Source organism: Meles meles, chromosome 14 (assembly GCF_922984935.1).
Source record: "Meles meles chromosome 14, mMelMel3.1 paternal haplotype, whole genome shotgun sequence".
Classification (NCBI taxonomy): Eukaryota; Metazoa; Chordata; class Mammalia; order Carnivora; family Mustelidae; genus Meles; species Meles meles.
Window position 1 is genome coordinate 55,328,715 of NC_060079.1, and position 17,995 is coordinate 55,346,709.

At 35.0% G+C, this 17,995-nt stretch overlaps 1 protein-coding gene across 6 annotated transcripts in view; it reads right to left on the reverse strand.

The window, feature by feature from the left end:
• MYCBP2 (MYC binding protein 2) overlaps positions 1 to 17,995 on the reverse strand; it is a 275,059-nt gene that overhangs the window by 172,188 nt on the left and 84,876 nt on the right. For all 6 annotated transcript variants that reach the window (XM_046028200.1, XM_046028199.1, XM_046028201.1 and 3 more), the window contains exons 19-21: positions 12,355 to 12,474; positions 10,702 to 10,783; positions 3,042 to 3,159 (exon numbers count right to left, since the gene is read on the reverse strand). In XM_046028200.1, the coding sequence (XP_045884156.1) occupies positions 3,042 to 3,159; positions 10,702 to 10,783; positions 12,355 to 12,474 (320 nt within the window). The remainder of the gene's footprint in view (positions 1 to 3,041; positions 3,160 to 10,701; positions 10,784 to 12,354; positions 12,475 to 17,995) is intronic.

Sequence of the window (17,995 nt, forward strand, 5' to 3'; positions counted from 1 at the left end):
TGAGAGGAGGGATCCTAAAACTAAAAGCAAACTGAAACAGTGCACTGGACCAGAAGCCCCTTTCGTTAGAAATCTGAGGACAGGACATGCCAGGCGTCAGCATTTTCACCAGTGTATTCTCAGGAATGGGGAGGAAGACCGTTATCACAGGGAGAAAAGGAACACCACTGTTTAACAGTCTTCTGAATCTGCCCCTTTTCTGCCCTCCCTTTGGCATCCCTAGGGAGCATTATTCATTGGTCCAGGCCAAAGTTATCTCACTGGACCAGAAGCCCCTTTCGTTAGAAGTTTGAGGACAGGACATGCCAGGCGTCAGCATTTTTTACCACTGTATTCCTAGGAATGGGGAGGAAGACTGTTATCACAGGGAGAAGAGGAACACCACTGTTTAACAGTCTTCTGAATCTGCCCCCTTTTCTGCCCTCCCTTTGGCATCCCTAGGGAGCATTATTCATTGGTCCAGGCCAAAGTTATCTCCATGCTGAAAGGGCATCTCTCTCCCCTAACTCCCGACATCTTACTCACTTTACAGAGATGAACCCCTGCCCCAGGATAGGGTGAGACAAATAGACCTGTGAAAGGGCTTATTTTCAGGGACAAGGAGAAGTGTTATTCTTGGCTGTTGCTGCTCCTCACAAAGAATCTGTTATTTGTACCCAAGCTTATGAGTATTAACTTTTTTTTTAAATAAAAAAAATGGCAAACTGAAACAAATGAATCCAACTCTGTTCCAAAGCAGTAACATAGTCCCATTGAAATGGGGTGGGGGAAAGAACCCAAGTAATTTACAAACCTTATTATACCTTAGCTGTTGGGAAGGACACAGATGAGAGGGGGCAGGAGTGAGAGTGAAAGACAAATCGTGAACTCCTTTTAGTGAGTTTGTTTTTACAGTGGTGTGGGAAAAGCAAATATAATACTATATTACCATATTTTAGGACTGAGTGAATGAGAAATACATGTACTCATAGTATTAGAAGCCAGAATTCTTACTGCAGAGGAAAGGAAACAAACATGGAATGGGTGAAGGTTAAGAAAGACCCCTGTGGGGATGGGCTGGAATTAGAGGTACTGGTATGGGTTTCTGATTTCTAAAATACCCATATGTATGTATATATGCATAAACATGCGTACTGGGGATCTAAAGACACCCCACTGCAATGAATACACCTAGTGCTCAGCTGGTGTCTAAAACTAGTTCCCACTAAAAAGAACCCTCGTTTTTGGAGAAATGGCTGCTTCTAGGACTGATAGAGAGAAGCCAGAAACAACTGGTTATGCCAGGAAGTAAGGAAATGCCCCAAAGTGAAGGGGCATGTCACAAGAACACAGGAGCCAGCTCGAAGGGACTCTGATCCATGAAATCTGAGACAATCTATGCACCCAAATAATGATGGACAGTAATGAGGAAAATACAAATACATACATCTGGACCAAAAACAAACAAACAAACAAACAAACAAAAAAAAAACCAAAAACACCCCAAATGGGAAAGAAGGCGCCTGCTTATAATAAAATGCAAAGGGCTAACTGGTAAATGTAAGGGGGTGCTGGAGTTGGAAAATCATCATTTTGCAATCATTATAGTAAAGACTGGTTTAGGCAAGAATGGGAATCTAACTAGGGGGAAACTGTAAGAGAAGCATATATCCTAAAACTATCTTACTAAAAGAGTCAACCCATAAACTGCTTATTAGTTTCAAGAGAAAAAATACTAATTATGCAGTAGAAAAATCAGACATTTTACAGGTGGGCATTTTGTGCCTTCAGATGTGATACCTGTGGAGAACACAACATCACTTACATAGCATTTTGGCCTGGAATACACAACCTACATCTAAACATGAGGAAATATCAGAAAAACAAAAATAAGGACTATTTTATTAAAACAAACAAACAAACAAACAAAAAACCCACCAAAACCCAAAGTACCATACTCTTAAAAAATGTCAATACCATCATGATAGAAAAAGAAAAGGTATGGAAATGAAACAAATTAAAGGAGACTAAAAAGACATCACAGTCCAATGCAATACCCGATCTTAAACTGGAGGAGACCAAAAAATGCCAAAAAATAACTGTTGGATCAATCAAAAAAATACAAGTATTCAGAAATAAAGGATCATAATATATGCAAAGTGTATTCTTAAAGGATTCAGGAAAAAATGTTTTACACACACACACACACACACACACAGTGCTTAAGAGAGAACAAGAGCATGCATGTGCAAGTGATAATGCAAATCAAAATGTTACCAAATAGGTGAAGCTGGTTCAAGAGTACAAAGGTGTTCTATGTACGATTCTTACTTTTTGCAATCTTTCTGTAGTTTAAAAGCATTTCCAAATAAAAGACTTTTTCTTAAAGTACACATTTACATTTAAAAAAATCAATAGTTGTAAATTATATCCCAGAGATTTAGGTTATGGAGTTATGAATAGTTACCCACGTCAGAGATGGTATAGGCTTATTAGCACAGTCTTACAAGGCTTTTCCTTGATCTCTACTATGCCCAAACTATATAAAACTTCTCAGAGCATTTTCACTCTTTTTCAAGCTTTGGCAGAAAGAGAACAAAACAGGCAATAGACAGAGACAGAGAAAGAAAAGCAGAGGAAAAAGGAAACTATAATTTTAAAGAAATCTAGTAAGAAAATCAGGCTTTTAAGAAGTTCTAAATTAGAAAAAGTTCTATAAGTTAAGAAAAATGAATCTTTGCAAGCCACTTGGGAAATAAGCTCTCAAATGACAGAATAACTCTACTGAATGCTTAAAGGATTTTGACCTGGAATAAACATGTCAAATTCTAAACATAGTTGTTAAATTTAATAAATTCTAATAGTACACTAGAGAAGAAAATTATTTCACAGTAATGTCACTCAGGTCTTGTGTATGCTGGATGTGGATGTGGAGGCAGGAAATATGCATATGCAATAATTATAACACAAGAATTGCATTGAAACCAGAAAAAACAGCTGACACAGACAAACTGTAAGGCAATGGTACAATGCAATACTATTAATGCTTAAAAATTCCTTACAGAAAAACTTCCAAATGTGAAGACCTGTCCGTCCATTAAAAGTACGGCCGTGTGGTTGCTGCCTGCAGTAACTTGTGTGCTAGGGCCTGGCAAAGCTTGAACAAGAGTGGGACATCCCCTAGGTTAAAAAAAAAAAAAAAAAATTAAGTCAATTTCTTACAAGACTCAACCAAAATAAAAAGCAATAAATAAACAATGCAATAAGGAATAGAATAAAAGGCACTAATAGTATACTTAGTATTTATTAAAGTACCATATGCCTGCTTTCATACACAAAGATAGGTGCCAGATATACAAAGATGAAAAAGACATTAACACTGACTTTAAAGAGATTATTAAAAAGATTTCCTAAATTTACTACCCTACTTATGGACACATAATTTTTTTTTTAAAGGAAGAAAGTTATATTTTACCGGAAAGATTTTTGGAGAACAGAAGAGTTGCAAAAATGCTTGCGACGCAGGGACACATAATTTTAATTTTTTTCCTGAAAGACTGGTGCTACCTTTTTTTTTTTTTTTTAAAGATTTTATTTATTTATTTGGGAGAGATAACATGTAGGCAGAGAGGCAGGCAGAGAGAGAGAGAGGAGGAGGAAGCAGGCTCCCTGCCCTGGGATCATGACCTAAACTGAAGGCAGAGGCTTTAACCCACTGAGCCACCCAAGTGCCCGCTACCTTTGTTTTAAAAGGAAAAAAAAATTATCTTTTATAGCAATGGCACATTAGAAATCTCTATAAATATTTATTGGATGAAATAAAAATCATACACTGCTTTAACAGGAATTCAATCCAGGAGCTATATAAAACAATCTTTATCCTTTTTTTCTACCTTTTTAAGTGAGCTACAATTTTAGATTTTAACAGAGTGGTTAATGAAATCGGAATACAGTAGGACAAGAGGCATGAGAGCCTCGACTGGACGCCTAGACTCTAGAGCTAGACTGCCTGGCTATAAATCCCGGCCCCACCACACAATAGCACTTGGATCAAGACTATGAACAATGTACTCATCCTTCTTGTATTTTAGTTTTCTCTTCTATAACATAAGAGGATAATATAAAACAGTGCCTACCCTGCAGGGTTCCTATGAACAATAGAGAAGCTCATACATGTCAAGTGTTTGGATCAATGTCTAGCACACAGTTAACACTGAGTAAATGGTAACTAATACAATAAATGACATCCTTATATCTATTGTATCATCCATCCTTGTATGATTTTGTTAAGTATTTATTAATCACTTTTAGTAATCATTTTCTGTAATTAGATTAACCACTGTAGAACCAGTCAACAAATAATAGGAGGCTCTATTTTAGAGACAAGTCTGATAAATTTTTTTAAAATTTAATTTTTTATTTAGAGAGAGAGAGCACAAGCAGGCAAGAGGAGCAAAGGGAGAGGGAGAGAGAATCTCCACACAAAAAAAGAAGGATAAAGGAGAACCAACAGCTAAAAGGAAAATGAAGCTCAATGAGGCTTTGTTCCTTTTAAGATGACAGAGATTTATGTAAGTTTAAAAGCATGAGTGGAGATAAAAAGGCTAAAGGTACAGTTTAGAGAGAAGAAACAAAACAGCGAGATTCCTAAGGAAAAGGTAGGTAGGCTTCATAGCATGGACAAGAACAGGTGCCTCTTTCAAAGTTATATGAAGAAGCAAAAGAAGTAGTATAGATGTAGATAGGTTTATAGAGTTGGTGGGGTGAGGAACTTCCTACCTAATGGTTTTTGGTTTTGCTATGATGTGAACAGAAGTCATGTGTTAAGGGAAGAAGGAAATGGATAAGCAGAGGATTTGAAGATTACAGAAAAGACATGGTGGTGAACGGAACAAATATATATGCAGATCAGGAGTTTTTAACTGAGATTCAAAGGACTTCTAGGAAGTCTGTGAGTGAGTTTCAGGGCTTCTGTGAACCTCCTAAATTTATAAGTCAACCTTTATGTGTATATTCTTATATCTACTCTTTTGAAGACAGACCCCATCTTTCACCAAATTCTCAAGAGGTGTTAAGCCAAATAGTTCAAAACCACAAAGCAGAACAATGATTGCCCATTGTAGAGCCCTGGATCAATCTGGAAGTCAGGTAACCATCTGCACACATATAGTGATTCATTTTTTTCCAGAAGCCTAAGTTAGACATCAAAAACATGGACTGAGTGATCCATGCTAGAAGTTTTGCCATGCCCTAGCACTGAGACCAAGAGGGAAAGAAAACAAAGGATACTGGTAAGAGTCTAGGTGAAGAAAATAAATAACAATCTCTAACTTGGAGAGAAAATAAAGTAAAAAAGGTAGAAGAGAGTAAAAACGTAGAGGGCAGTGGGGAATGAAGTACTGATAAAGTCAAAGGCCGAGTAAAGTAAAGCTAAGTAACAGAAGAAATTATCAGATTATGAGGTGTTTAAACTTAAGAATTCAGAGTTGGAGCTGTGCTGGATCCAAGATGAGTCCTGGGAATAACTACCACGAATGTGGAAGTAAAATTCACTAGATAGAAGGTGTCAAGATTAAGTATATTGTATGGGACCATAGACAAGGATACAAAAATCACTCATGAGTGTGACAAGACTCAGAGTGAGAATATACTATCAAACAAGATACTAAATTTTCCCGGCGCCTGGGTGGCTCAGTGGGTTAAAGCCTCTGCCTTCGGCTCAGGTCATGATCTCAGGGTCCTGGGATTGAGCCCCGCATTAGGCTCTCTGCTCCGCAGGGAGCCTGCTTCCTCCTCTCTCTCTGCCTGCCTCTCTGCCTGCTTGTGATCTCTCTCTCTCTCTGTCAAATAAATAAATAAAATCTTTAAAAAAAAATAAAGATACTAAATTTTCAGTGAATGAAAGGCTACTGAGAGAATGGTAAGTAATGAAAGGGGAAGAGAGTGTGCTCGCTTCGGCAGCACATATACTGAAAGGGGAAGAGAGTAGAATGGCCTTGCCTCAAAAGAGCAGTAGTTTTTTTAACTTGTGGAGGGAGTAATATGACCAATAATAGTAGTTAAAGGTAAATGGTTTTCAACTCTGAGCTATAGGGAGCTTTGTCAGAACAAAAACAAACAACCAAACAAACAAAAACCCACAATGGCCCCAAGGGTTATATAGTGAACTAATGCTCTCTAAATGACCAGTAGCAAAGAATAAAGGGAACGTTCTAACAACAGTTAAAGTCTCTGTAGTTTGCAAAGCACTTTTACATAAAACCTACTGCTGATTATTAAAATAACTCTATGGGTAGATCTGAAGAGCTTAGAGCATTTTCCCAAGAGCTGGTGGCAGACTTTCTAAAACAGTCTTTGAACTCTTCCATAATATTAGTGAGCCTATTTATTAAATTAGTTTGAATACACAGGAAGAACAGAAAACATGTGTATATTTGCATGCATGTGTACACACTAGGCATTTCACATACACTGCACTAATTCTTCAACAATCCTATGGGATATTTAAAGTAAGGCCTAGTAAATTGCAATTAGGTTGTTGGTAATAGATGAAGCAAAGATTTCAAACTTGTCTAAATGGTTCTAGATACTATGATTGGGTAATGTATTAATGCAGAATGAAGATAGTCTACCAAGAAAAAGAAGAAACTCAAAGACACTTTAAGAATGACCAAAATTCTACTGAAAAACAGAGAATAAAAGCCTCTATAATCTCTTTGCCAACATCCATGTTAAAGTTTACTGAAAATGATTTTAAAAAAAGTGGAATTCGGACATTCAGAAGCATACTGAACAAAAGAAACAAACCAAAAAGAGGGCTAGTAGACTTATCATGAAAATGTCCAAAAGCCTTCACAAGCTTTTTTTTATTTTATTTATTTTAAAAAGCAGCAGCTAACATCATTGAGCACTTACCGTGGACTAGGCCCTGAGCTAAGTGAACAACAGGCATGATCTCCCTGAATTCTCGTAAGAACCTTCTGAGGGAAATATATTTACTCCAATTAAACAGAGGAAGAGACAGAGACAAGTTAAGTAAACTTGGCCAAGGTCATATGGGCACTAAGTGATAGAATCAGGACCCAAACTAGAGAATGAACTCATTTTGCCAACACAACACATTAAGTAAGGAGACCATCAATAACATTTTGTTAATCTTTGCCACCATGCACACTTCAATACCGACCTTCCATTAACCACACATTATTAATGTGTGCTATACAATAAATTCCAGTTAAAAGCACTTGATTACCAGAAATTTTTAAAATTGCCCCCCAACCACACACTTTAAGTAAATATCTACTAAATGTCTTCTTTGTGGCGGTTAACATGTGTGCTATAGGGATTCTGTTCCTCCACATATGCGGTCAATTCGATTCTCAATTTGTACCACAGTTCTTGTGTCCTGCCTTCCAAGTCCAACACGGGTCAAGACAAACGGGGTAACTAGAGGGGTTATAACAGAAATGGTTTCGGCTAATTTCTGTTTAGGACACCGAGGCATAGTGTGTAAGCATTATTTCACTTTTTACTCTCCCCACACCATATGCTATAACCTTCCAGTTATAACTCAATCAATGGAACCAGGAATCAAAATGTACCTGTGGGAAAAGAACAACATCGAGCAGTTAAAGTAAACCCCACCAGAGTTTAATCTTCTTAAGAAACCCTGGTATCTTTTTAATAATTTTTTTTCCTTTTTAATAATTTAAACCCATTATATTTTTGTGAAGATGATAAATTCCAGCTATTTGAAATACTCAGCATATTGCTATGATACCATCACCTGAGCAAGTCAGTGCAAATTAAGGGACGGTGCTCACTGATATAATCAGGTCTATGAGACAATGTTTTTAAGTAACCTCTTTATTTTAAAAGCTGACAAGAGTACTTCTCTTTCAATAGCCATTACACCTCAATGTGGTGTAGCAGAATCTTGTGCTTATGCTATCTGCTCTTCATATTGCACAGTTACCTCAGGGCTGTGACTTGATTATAATCATGATTTTCACTATTTCCTTCCCACTCAGGAGAGGCCATGAAATATAATTATTTGCCGATTATTTTCTGCCTTCTTGCTGCACATGATTGATGGTCCATCATGTCTAACTGTAATGCACTTTTCTCAGCTTATACCATGACTATAAAATTATCAACATGAACAACAATGATGATGATGATAATGAAGATGATGATAAACCCTCTTCTGTGTCATGAGCCTCAGTGAAAACCAGAAAAGTTGCCAAATTCTTCCCCATACAAATTACAACTCTGACTCAGTCTCTGCATATCACTGATGTCATTCAACTATAAAATAAAATATCTGTTGCCTTCTCTAACACCTGTGACAGTAACTGCTCAACCCTGCAAGCCACTGATATTTTACCATGTCCAATGTCCAATATTCAAATGTCATATCCAGTGACATCTGAGAAACTGATTCTGCCAAAGACCTTTTTCTCTCTTTCTAAGCACGATATTGGTCATTAAGATTGCAATAGCTTTTGTTAACTAGAATTAAAACATTTAAATAAAAGGAAAAAGATTGTGACCGCTTTACAAATCTCTTGACAACAATATTAAACGGATGTTACACTTACATTTTTAGTGAGAAATTCAACTTAATGGTTCCTTAATCATCTTTTCTAATTAGCAACAACATTCATCAAAGTAACTAAGGATATGCCATTTCATACCCATTTTGTGTGCACTGCAAATGGATCTGACCCTACCCACGAGGGACAAACAGTGAACGGTTCTTAATCCTGATGCACATTAGAGTCTGGACAGTTTTTAGGAAAAAAACTCTTGATCCTATTCAGCACTGCCCTTGCTGCCTCCATCCACCTCCACCTTACCTCAACCTCCCGACATATTCTTTTTAGAAATTCTAGAGGTAGAATCTAGGCATAGGATTTCTGAAGTTCCCTAGGTAATTCCAGTGTGCAGCCAGGATTAAGAATCACTGGTCTTTACCATATAAATGGCAATAACTGCATCCCTGCCAGAGTAGTGGGGTGGTTTCAGAACAGAGTGAAAATTTTGGATTTTACTTAAGGACTAGAGTATTTCACTGTACATAAAAGAGAAACCATATATACCCCGTTGATTCTGGCAGGTATCTTATAAATACAAGGGAGAATGAGGCAGAGTAGAGATTCACAAAAGAAAGAAGGTTCTTATGGCAAAATGAATCAGTAAGTCAAGTCTGGCCTGAAGCTGCCGTACATATCTCCAGGCTTGATCAATTCGGCTGGTTTCAATGCTGAGGCAGCCATATATGTGGATCACTCAAACCTCTGACAACCTACTTCAGGGAGCAGAGCTGACTGACAGCCTTAGATGTTGTCCCTTTGGATCCATGAGGCCATTCTTCTTCCCTAGGTTGCTATCAGCCATGTCTGAGCATGGTTAAGGTATAATGCTTGACCATCCTGCCCGATATGGGGCTCCTCCAATGGCAACCTCAGCTTAAGGACACCACACTGCCTGCCTGAAACTCTCTCAGGACTGCACTTCACACTAGACAGTTCCTACTCTGTCCTTCCTTCTTTCCTCTCACAGGGGTCACACCTGCATTGTGTCTGACAGTTTTCCCTGCTTATTCCTGCCTTTTCCCTTTTATCTTCCACATGAGCTTTCTTCCAATGACTCCTATGCACATGACATCTTGTCTTAGTAACTTCTTCCAGAAGTCCTGAACTAATAAAGATGGATTTTCTATACTTTTGGCCAAAAGCATTCTCACTTCTATAAGTAGGAAATGGATTCAGCTGGTATAAGGAAAGCCAAAGTAACAAGGACTTAAGATAGAAGTTTATTTCTCTCTCAGCTGAGCATCCACTTGTAGGGAGCCAATGTGGCAATTCTACGGTGTCAGGGACTCAGACTCTCTTGGTCTTGTAGCTCTGCCAGTCTCAATGAGTGGTTTCCAAGTTGTGATTGCTGTATTGACTTCTCCAGTTCCTGCCACCACACATAGATTCCAGGCCACAAGCTGGGAAGCAAGGACAGGAAGTGGAAGAGTACTTCCCTCCCCTTTAACAGCATGGTTCCAAAGCACATTTTAATTCACACAGCTATATCCTGCAGCAATGGAAGCAGGAAAATGAAGTCTTTACTGCATGGTCATGTCACCAACGAAAACTCTACTTCCAAATGAGGCAGGGAAGAAGGAGTATAAGGCAATGTCTGGTAGTCTCCACCACCAATGGTTCTTTACTATTCCGGATAAGTCAGTTTCCTCTGAGAGACCGCAGGTTCTGTTTAAAGATTATTCAACTGCTTCTATGATTTCGTGTTAATATTAGACCAAAATTTCAAAACTGACAACATTAAGGAATGTGAATGAATCCACTGATTTTTAAAAATGCAATTAAAAATGCAATTTAAAAATGCAATTAAAAATGCAATTTAAAAATGCAATTTGGGGATATCCACTGTCTTTTCTATTGCTATGAACAACCTTTAAGAAACTAGTAATTATTAAGAATATGGTAGGATTTTGTGATAATCATAGCCACTCTTCTATTTTAAATGTATAAAATGGAATCAATATTTCTTCTGAAGCCACAAAAGCACTCAATCACAAAATCAAGATCCACCAATAATTTATGGGCCACATTCTGCAAAACAATGGCATAAATACGATTTCAAGTATAGAAATACATATTTAGAAAGAAAAAAAAGAAAAAAGTATCTTCAAACAAAAAGTCCTAGTACCTGGAATTGACATCTCCATGTCCTAGCTGCCCATGTTGCCCATATCCAAATGTATAGACATCTCCATTTTCCATTAAAACCACTGAAAACAAAATACACAGCTTTATTATATGTATTTTATATTTCTGTCATACCAATACTGAAAGCATTATAATATACACTATTTAAAATTTACAGAGCCATTAAAATGTGTAATTGACATCAATGGATAAAGAATATGTAATATACATATATACAATGTAATATTATTCAGCCATGAAAAAGAATGAAGTCTTGCCATCTGCAGTGACATGGATGGACTTAGAGAGTAAGAGAAAGTCAGAAAAAGACAAATACCATATGATTTCACTCATATGTAGATTTCAAGAAACAAAACAAATGAGCATAAGGGAAAAAAAGAGATTGAGAGAGACAAAGCAAAAAACAGAATCTTAATTATAGAGAACCAACTGATGGTTACCAGAGGGGAGGTGGGTAGAAGGATGGATGAAATAGGTAATGGGTATTAAGGAGTGCCCCAGTCATATGAGGACCAATTTAAAACAAAAACTTAAAAAAGAAAAGGGTAATTGAATCATAGGCAATTTATATTTAGTAAGACAGTATAATTTTAGTTCTGTAAAATATTTTTATAGGTTATAAAAATGTGTAATATTTTATATAATACATTAAAATTCTTATAAATGCCATTTAATAATATCAATATTTTATAAGATACCAGTTTGGGCCAACTGTAAAACCTTTTTAATGAGTAGAAAATTCCATATAAAATAATGTTCTGTCATATCTAGGATAATTATATAGGCAGCACATGGGTTTGAGCTCTGTACAATTATGCACAACTTCAGTGAAATGTTATAACTTTAATATCTGCCGATGCCTTGTCAAATAAGGAAATACATTTAGTACCAAAGAAAGAATTTAACATTTTTAATTTTTATAAAGGTTGAATAGTACAACCTAGGCTATACAGATCAAATGTCAGTAATTTACTAAGAATTTAATTATTTTCTACATTTTAAGAAATTTGTTGATACACATTTTTCTTTTTTTTTTTTCCATTTTATTTATTTTTTCAGCGTAACAGTATTCATTGTTTTTGCACAACACCCAGTGCTCCATGCAAAACGTGCCCTCCCTATTACCCACTACCTGTTCCCCCAACCTTCCACCCCTGACCCTTCAAAACCCTCAGGTTGTTTTTCAGAGTCCATAGTCTCTTACGGTTCGCCTCCCCTTCCAAGTTTTTTTTTTTTTTAATAAACATATAATGTATTTTTATCTCCAGGGGTACAGGTCTTTGATACACATTTTTCATTGAACAGCAGCAAAATATGAGACCAGGTGGTAAAAATCACAGAATCCTAGAGAGCAAAGGGATTTTAGGGATTATTTCATCTTCAGCAGTTTTATTAATTGAATTATAAAATAAGTCCATCAGAAGACAGATTAAAAACCAGATCTCTAGACAAGTACCTATTCTATCATGCCACAGTGTCTGTAACAAATACAAAGCTTTCACAGATTTGAGAGAAATTGTCATACTACAGCTTTTAACACATACTTAGTAGACTACATTTGTCAAAACCAAACAACTAAGCTATTTAGCACAATTGTAAAAATGCAGTTATACCCTAAAGTTCCAGCTGCTACCTGAATGGTGAAATCCACAGCTGACTTGTACTGCTCGGAGCTCACAGTCAAATCGCACAGAGCCTGGAGGATATGTTGTGATTTTGCTCGCATCTTTTTCTCCTCGTTCTCCACTTCCATCTGTAAGTGTTATAATTTGTGATTAAGCCATTATTCATCTTCAAAATAAAACTTTCAATCAGTTTACTATGGAAGAACAAGAGAAAAATGTTAAGAGAAATAAGCAAGAAGAATCTGCAGCTGTTAGAAGTGATAGATCAAGAATCTACCTGTAAAGGAGCAATTCTGGAAAGATATACTATATATTTCTGTTTGCAAGTATCACTAAATCAATAAAAACAGAGAAAAGATTTGGTTATGGATAAAACCTATTAAGCTAGTCAGTTATATAACGTAAATGGGTCATTAAATTATATATTTAACAAAATTCTAAATAGTTTACATGGGAAAATTTAGTTTGCATAAAAATAATTGCATGCAAAGCCATTTAACAATTATTTTAAACTCAGTAAGTGTTAGTACCAGCCACTTAAAACATAAGTTGACTTTTAAATGACTTAGATGTCACATATACATCTCAGAAAGGCTACCTTGTCCATCAGTATTCCATCAACTGAACTTTAAAAAAAAGTATAAAGACCAAAGAGCTTTAACCAATATATTGTAATCCAATGGCTGGCTCTTATTCATCTTTCCTATCCCACCCTGCCCCTCAGCCATTCTCCTTTGTGGTCTTTTTCGAGCCCCCAAACACTAGTCTCAACCAAACCTTTCTGTTTCAGTTCTTCTTTCTTCCCCTCTCGAACTTGCTTCAAACATTTCTCTCCCCCTATTTTTTACATTTGACTTAAATATTCTGGCATTCTGACCATAAAACAAAAACCACATTCCAGAATCGAAAACTTTAGTCTGGAAAGTGTGAATAAAGGAGACAACTCATTTTTCCTAATCTAAAACTATATACCAACTAAAATATGATCTCTGTATTATCAAGATTCAAATTCCTTACACATGGAATAAATGTAAATCTGGAAGGAATTTCAAAAGGTCAACTAGTTTAAGCCACTTCCTTGTGGTATAGCAACTCTAAATTAGTGTGTATAATATGCAGATACACATGTGGATCTACACACATTTTAAATTAAATCTGAATTTTTATTGCCCATTTTAGAATGCTAGACAGAATAACATCAAATCCTTTTATGTTCAATGTAACCCTTTCTTCTTTTATACAGTATTTCTAACCTTTAGTAATAATCCAGGTAAGATAAGACTGGCCTAAATCATGAGTTCCCTTTTTATAACTAAATAACATCCTACTATTTAAAAAATCTTTAAACTCTTTATAACACTAGGACAGTAAAACCTCACTAATTCGGAATAACAGAATAGGTTGGCCCATATGACTTACTGAAAAGGTCTTTTTTAATCATAAAACATTTAGGTAAAAATTCCGTTCTAATATCTTCGAGCAGTACAGTTTACAGATTAAACTAAGTGCTACAATAAATAAAATGTGGTTACCTACATTATAATTCAAAATAGGCCTATATTACATAAAAATGTACCATAAACATAAAAGTCCTTTAACATACAAGAATTAATTGCTGGACCCAGAGGTTGAAGGCACGTTGAAGGAATCCTTCATTTCTTGAGCCCTTGGTTTGAAAAGCTATTGATTTTAGACAGGTTTCCCCTTATAAGTATGACCCTGAAAATTCAGAGGAAGAAATTACTTTGAATTTTTTAGTCAAAAAAGATCACAAAGACTGCATCTGAAGTATAATAAATTCTGAATTAGTGAGAGGTTTTACTATAATAGGATAAAGAATAGGATTCCTCTTTTGCTAAATTATGTAATGTGGGTTTGTCAAACTAAATCTGCAAGAATGAATGGGCTAAAAAGAAAAAAATCACAACATTTTGTTAACTCCATCCAAAATGAAACACAGTCTTCGTTCTGAGACTCATCTTGGAAAGACAGTGGAACGGTCAATACAAACAAGGCCCTAGACAAAAAGGAGTAAGTATTGTCTAAAAACTAAGTAAGATGACAGATGTATAGAAATTTTACAGCTTGATCTAAACTGGTAAAAATATCTAATTATTAAAACCAGATCTAATTTAACAGAGAAAACATACTGTGTTCACGTGATTTTGTCAGACTTAGGTAAATTCAATATTACAAGTATCATTTTACTTTATATAAATGTATTGATGCTTAATTAGAAGTTTTTACCTTTGAGTTTAGCATTTTGCCCTCTCCTATGATTCAGAGATTAATAAATATAGATACAAATCCCACAATAGAGGTACAGCATCAGGGAAGGAGAACAAAAAAAAAAAAAAAGAAGCCTAGTAATTTACTGGTTAAAATCATAGTGATTAAAAGAGTAATAGTTATTGTTTAAAGGTAAAAATAATACCAGGAACATTTTGTTCAAGTTCATCTAAACAAACCTGTATCTAACTACATTAAATAATCTCTCAATTATTATAAATGGTGAAAACATAACAAGTAAAAAAAAAAAGGAGATTAAGTTTTTGAAGAATTTTTTAAAAATACATATTTGTATCTCATATTTGATGTCAGTTAAAAAAATCAAGTATACATCTAACAGTTTAGAAATTTATAGGTTATCAAAGAATAAAAGGGTACCTGATTCGCAGCCAAAAATTCAGTGTCAATTCAAGAATCAGGAAGTGAAATTTAGCAAGATTAATTCTGCTCATTATTCAATAAAGTGATAATCAGCAGCAACAAAGTTAATCTCAGATTTGCAGGAAAAATAATTAGATACGAATATTCTTTTAATTGGCCATGTAGGTATAAGCATATCTGCATTTTCCCCTACTATGAGTTTGTCCATATATATGTGATAATGAAACTATAATATAGCTATAAAGTTTGACAGATACGATTAAAATATTATGTATCTATATATATGCTACACTATTTATGCATATTTGTGTACACACAGAGAGATAAGATTCAATAGCTAAAGGGCTCTAACTTTTAATTTTAATCTTTACCTCAATCTATACTTTCTTGGGTAATCTTACAGTCATGCATATCATAAAACGTATCACAGAACACAGTGAGTACTTTGAACAAAATCACTAGAAGAAAACAGCAGAGCACTTATCAAGTACAGTTAACTATGCACTTACTTTGTACTACACAATGAATATTAAAATATCACAGTGAAGAAGTGCTTTTGGGCACTGAAGACTAAGAGACGTGAATTGGAATTCTGGCTCTACCATTTGCTACTTGTATGACAATTGGACACTGGATCTTCTTTAAACCTTTGCCTTCTATCTATAAAATAGCAATAGTGTACATTACCTCACAAGCTCCTATATAATGTATAAAAAGTGCTCAATCAATATTCATTACTGTTGCTTTTTAAAAATCAGTACAATAATCTGATGATATCAGTATTGTTACTCTACTTTGCTGCTGGGAAAACTGAGGCTTAGAAGGGTTAAGTAACCAGCCCAAAGTAATAAGTAGTAGGGCAGTTCTGGAGTTTGATCATCTATTTTACAACCATCATGCCTGACATCTTAAATCTTTTGTAAAAAGAAATTAATTACATATTTAACAAATCTCAAATTTTGTGCCTTTGGATAATTCTAAAAGAGAAAGCAAAGAATTCCAAGAATATATATGTGTATATATATATATATATATATATATATATACACACACACACATACATATACACATACATATATATCTTAATTTAATCTTCAAATCAACATAATCATCTAGGAATTATCATTCCTATCTTTAAAAAAAGGAAAGCTGAAGCCAAAGAGATTATGAAATTTATGAACAGCCACATAGTTCTAAAAAAAAAAAAAAAACTGACGTCTAGTTCCAAAGGCTATAATATTTCCATTACACCATACCATTTCTAAACAGAAAATAGGTATAAAATACACACAGATGTTTATCAGTGAGCCTTCGGATTTCATATTAGTCCCTCCAAGCCAGATTTCAAGACTGTCTCCAGAGCAATTCAGATGTTCCTAACTAGGAGTACTACATCAAAATCTTTTTCTATGTAAGGCACTGAATAGCTGAAACGAATGTTAATCCAGTTATCTGTTTGAAATATGGTCTATGGTTACATTTTAAAAATAACTTACTATATGTTTTATGGATTATATGTTATACTTATTAACTGAGCCTTATATAGTCTAATTTGCCTCCAGTCGAAATTTGCCTATAACAGGATGGATTCTGTGACCCTCTCTGAATTTTGTCCAATCAGCCAGAAGCTCTCCAACTTTTCAGCTCAGAACCCACTCCTGGTTAACAATAAATCCACATTTCTTACCCTCCACACACCTCCACAAAAAAGTGATAGTCAAGACAATTTTAACTATTACCATCTGACAATCTGTACCACCAGTATAATTAAATGAAAGACAGAACCCAGCAGTTAATATAGTAAATTTCTCGTGGAAGATAAACGGGAGAAGAAAAAAAGAGAAAATCATATGTAGGAAAAATTAAAAGACCGTGATTACATGTAGCAAGAGTTAAAAGAAGAGTGCGTGGGAGATGATTAAATGACAGGAACAGTGAATGCAAAGAGAATAGGGAGAGAGAATTTGTGGGTGTACAGGAATTAGTGAGTGGTAAGTTAAATACTCTTTATATAAAATAAAGCACCATTTGATAAAATATTACTTACTTACACTTTAAATTCATTTTGGTGGTAAAGAGATGAAACTGTTTCACTCTACCAAACCTGATAAAAACACATATACATACACACAACTGTCTGTATACTGTAATACTACAAGTAAGTCCTTCTAAAGAGGTTGCTACAAAAACACAGTATTGTTATAAAATAAACCAATGGTAGATAAGATGGCAGCAAGGCCAGTTATTGTTGAGTAACTGCTATAGCTACTCAACGTAGACACTGTGAAAAGTTGGTTTTAATTTGTAACCCTAGTCTTCATTTAGCATTTCATTTTCAAATTCTGCAAAAATGTATGATGTTTGGCCTTTGAAACTAAAATGGAGCTGAAAAAGTTTTAAACTGCTTCATGAAATGTGGACATTTAACCTCAGGTAAAGTACTAGAAAAATTCCTCTTTTCCTTAATTGGGGGGTTAAAAAAAAAAAAGACACTGAGAAAAATCCATCCTAACAGTGCCAGAGTATAAAATATGAGATCGGAAATTCTGGCAATAAAATAACTGACACATAGTATACCCCAAATATCATTCCTTAGATTTAAACATTTATGGCATTATTAGAGCACTCAATAAATGAAGCAATCACAACTTTTCCTATAGTTAATCACATCAGATTTAAAATACCCTCAATTTTTATTTCTGTAGAATATATCTTAAAAAGTGCTCTACCAGTGCTTTGATTAATATGGGGTTATGTTTGTTTTGTTTTGTGGTTTTGCTTTGAGTGGCAAACTGATAAATTGAGAGAGGCAAATGTAAATAAAGTTAAATATTGCATATGAAAGTTTAAAAATAAAATTAGTCTATAATAGTTTTGCAGCAAAGGAAAAATAAGACACAAAACAGGTTGTCTATACGGAATGTATGTTTTTAAAACTTTGTATTCTATTTTGTGGGATATATTCTGAGCATTTAAAAA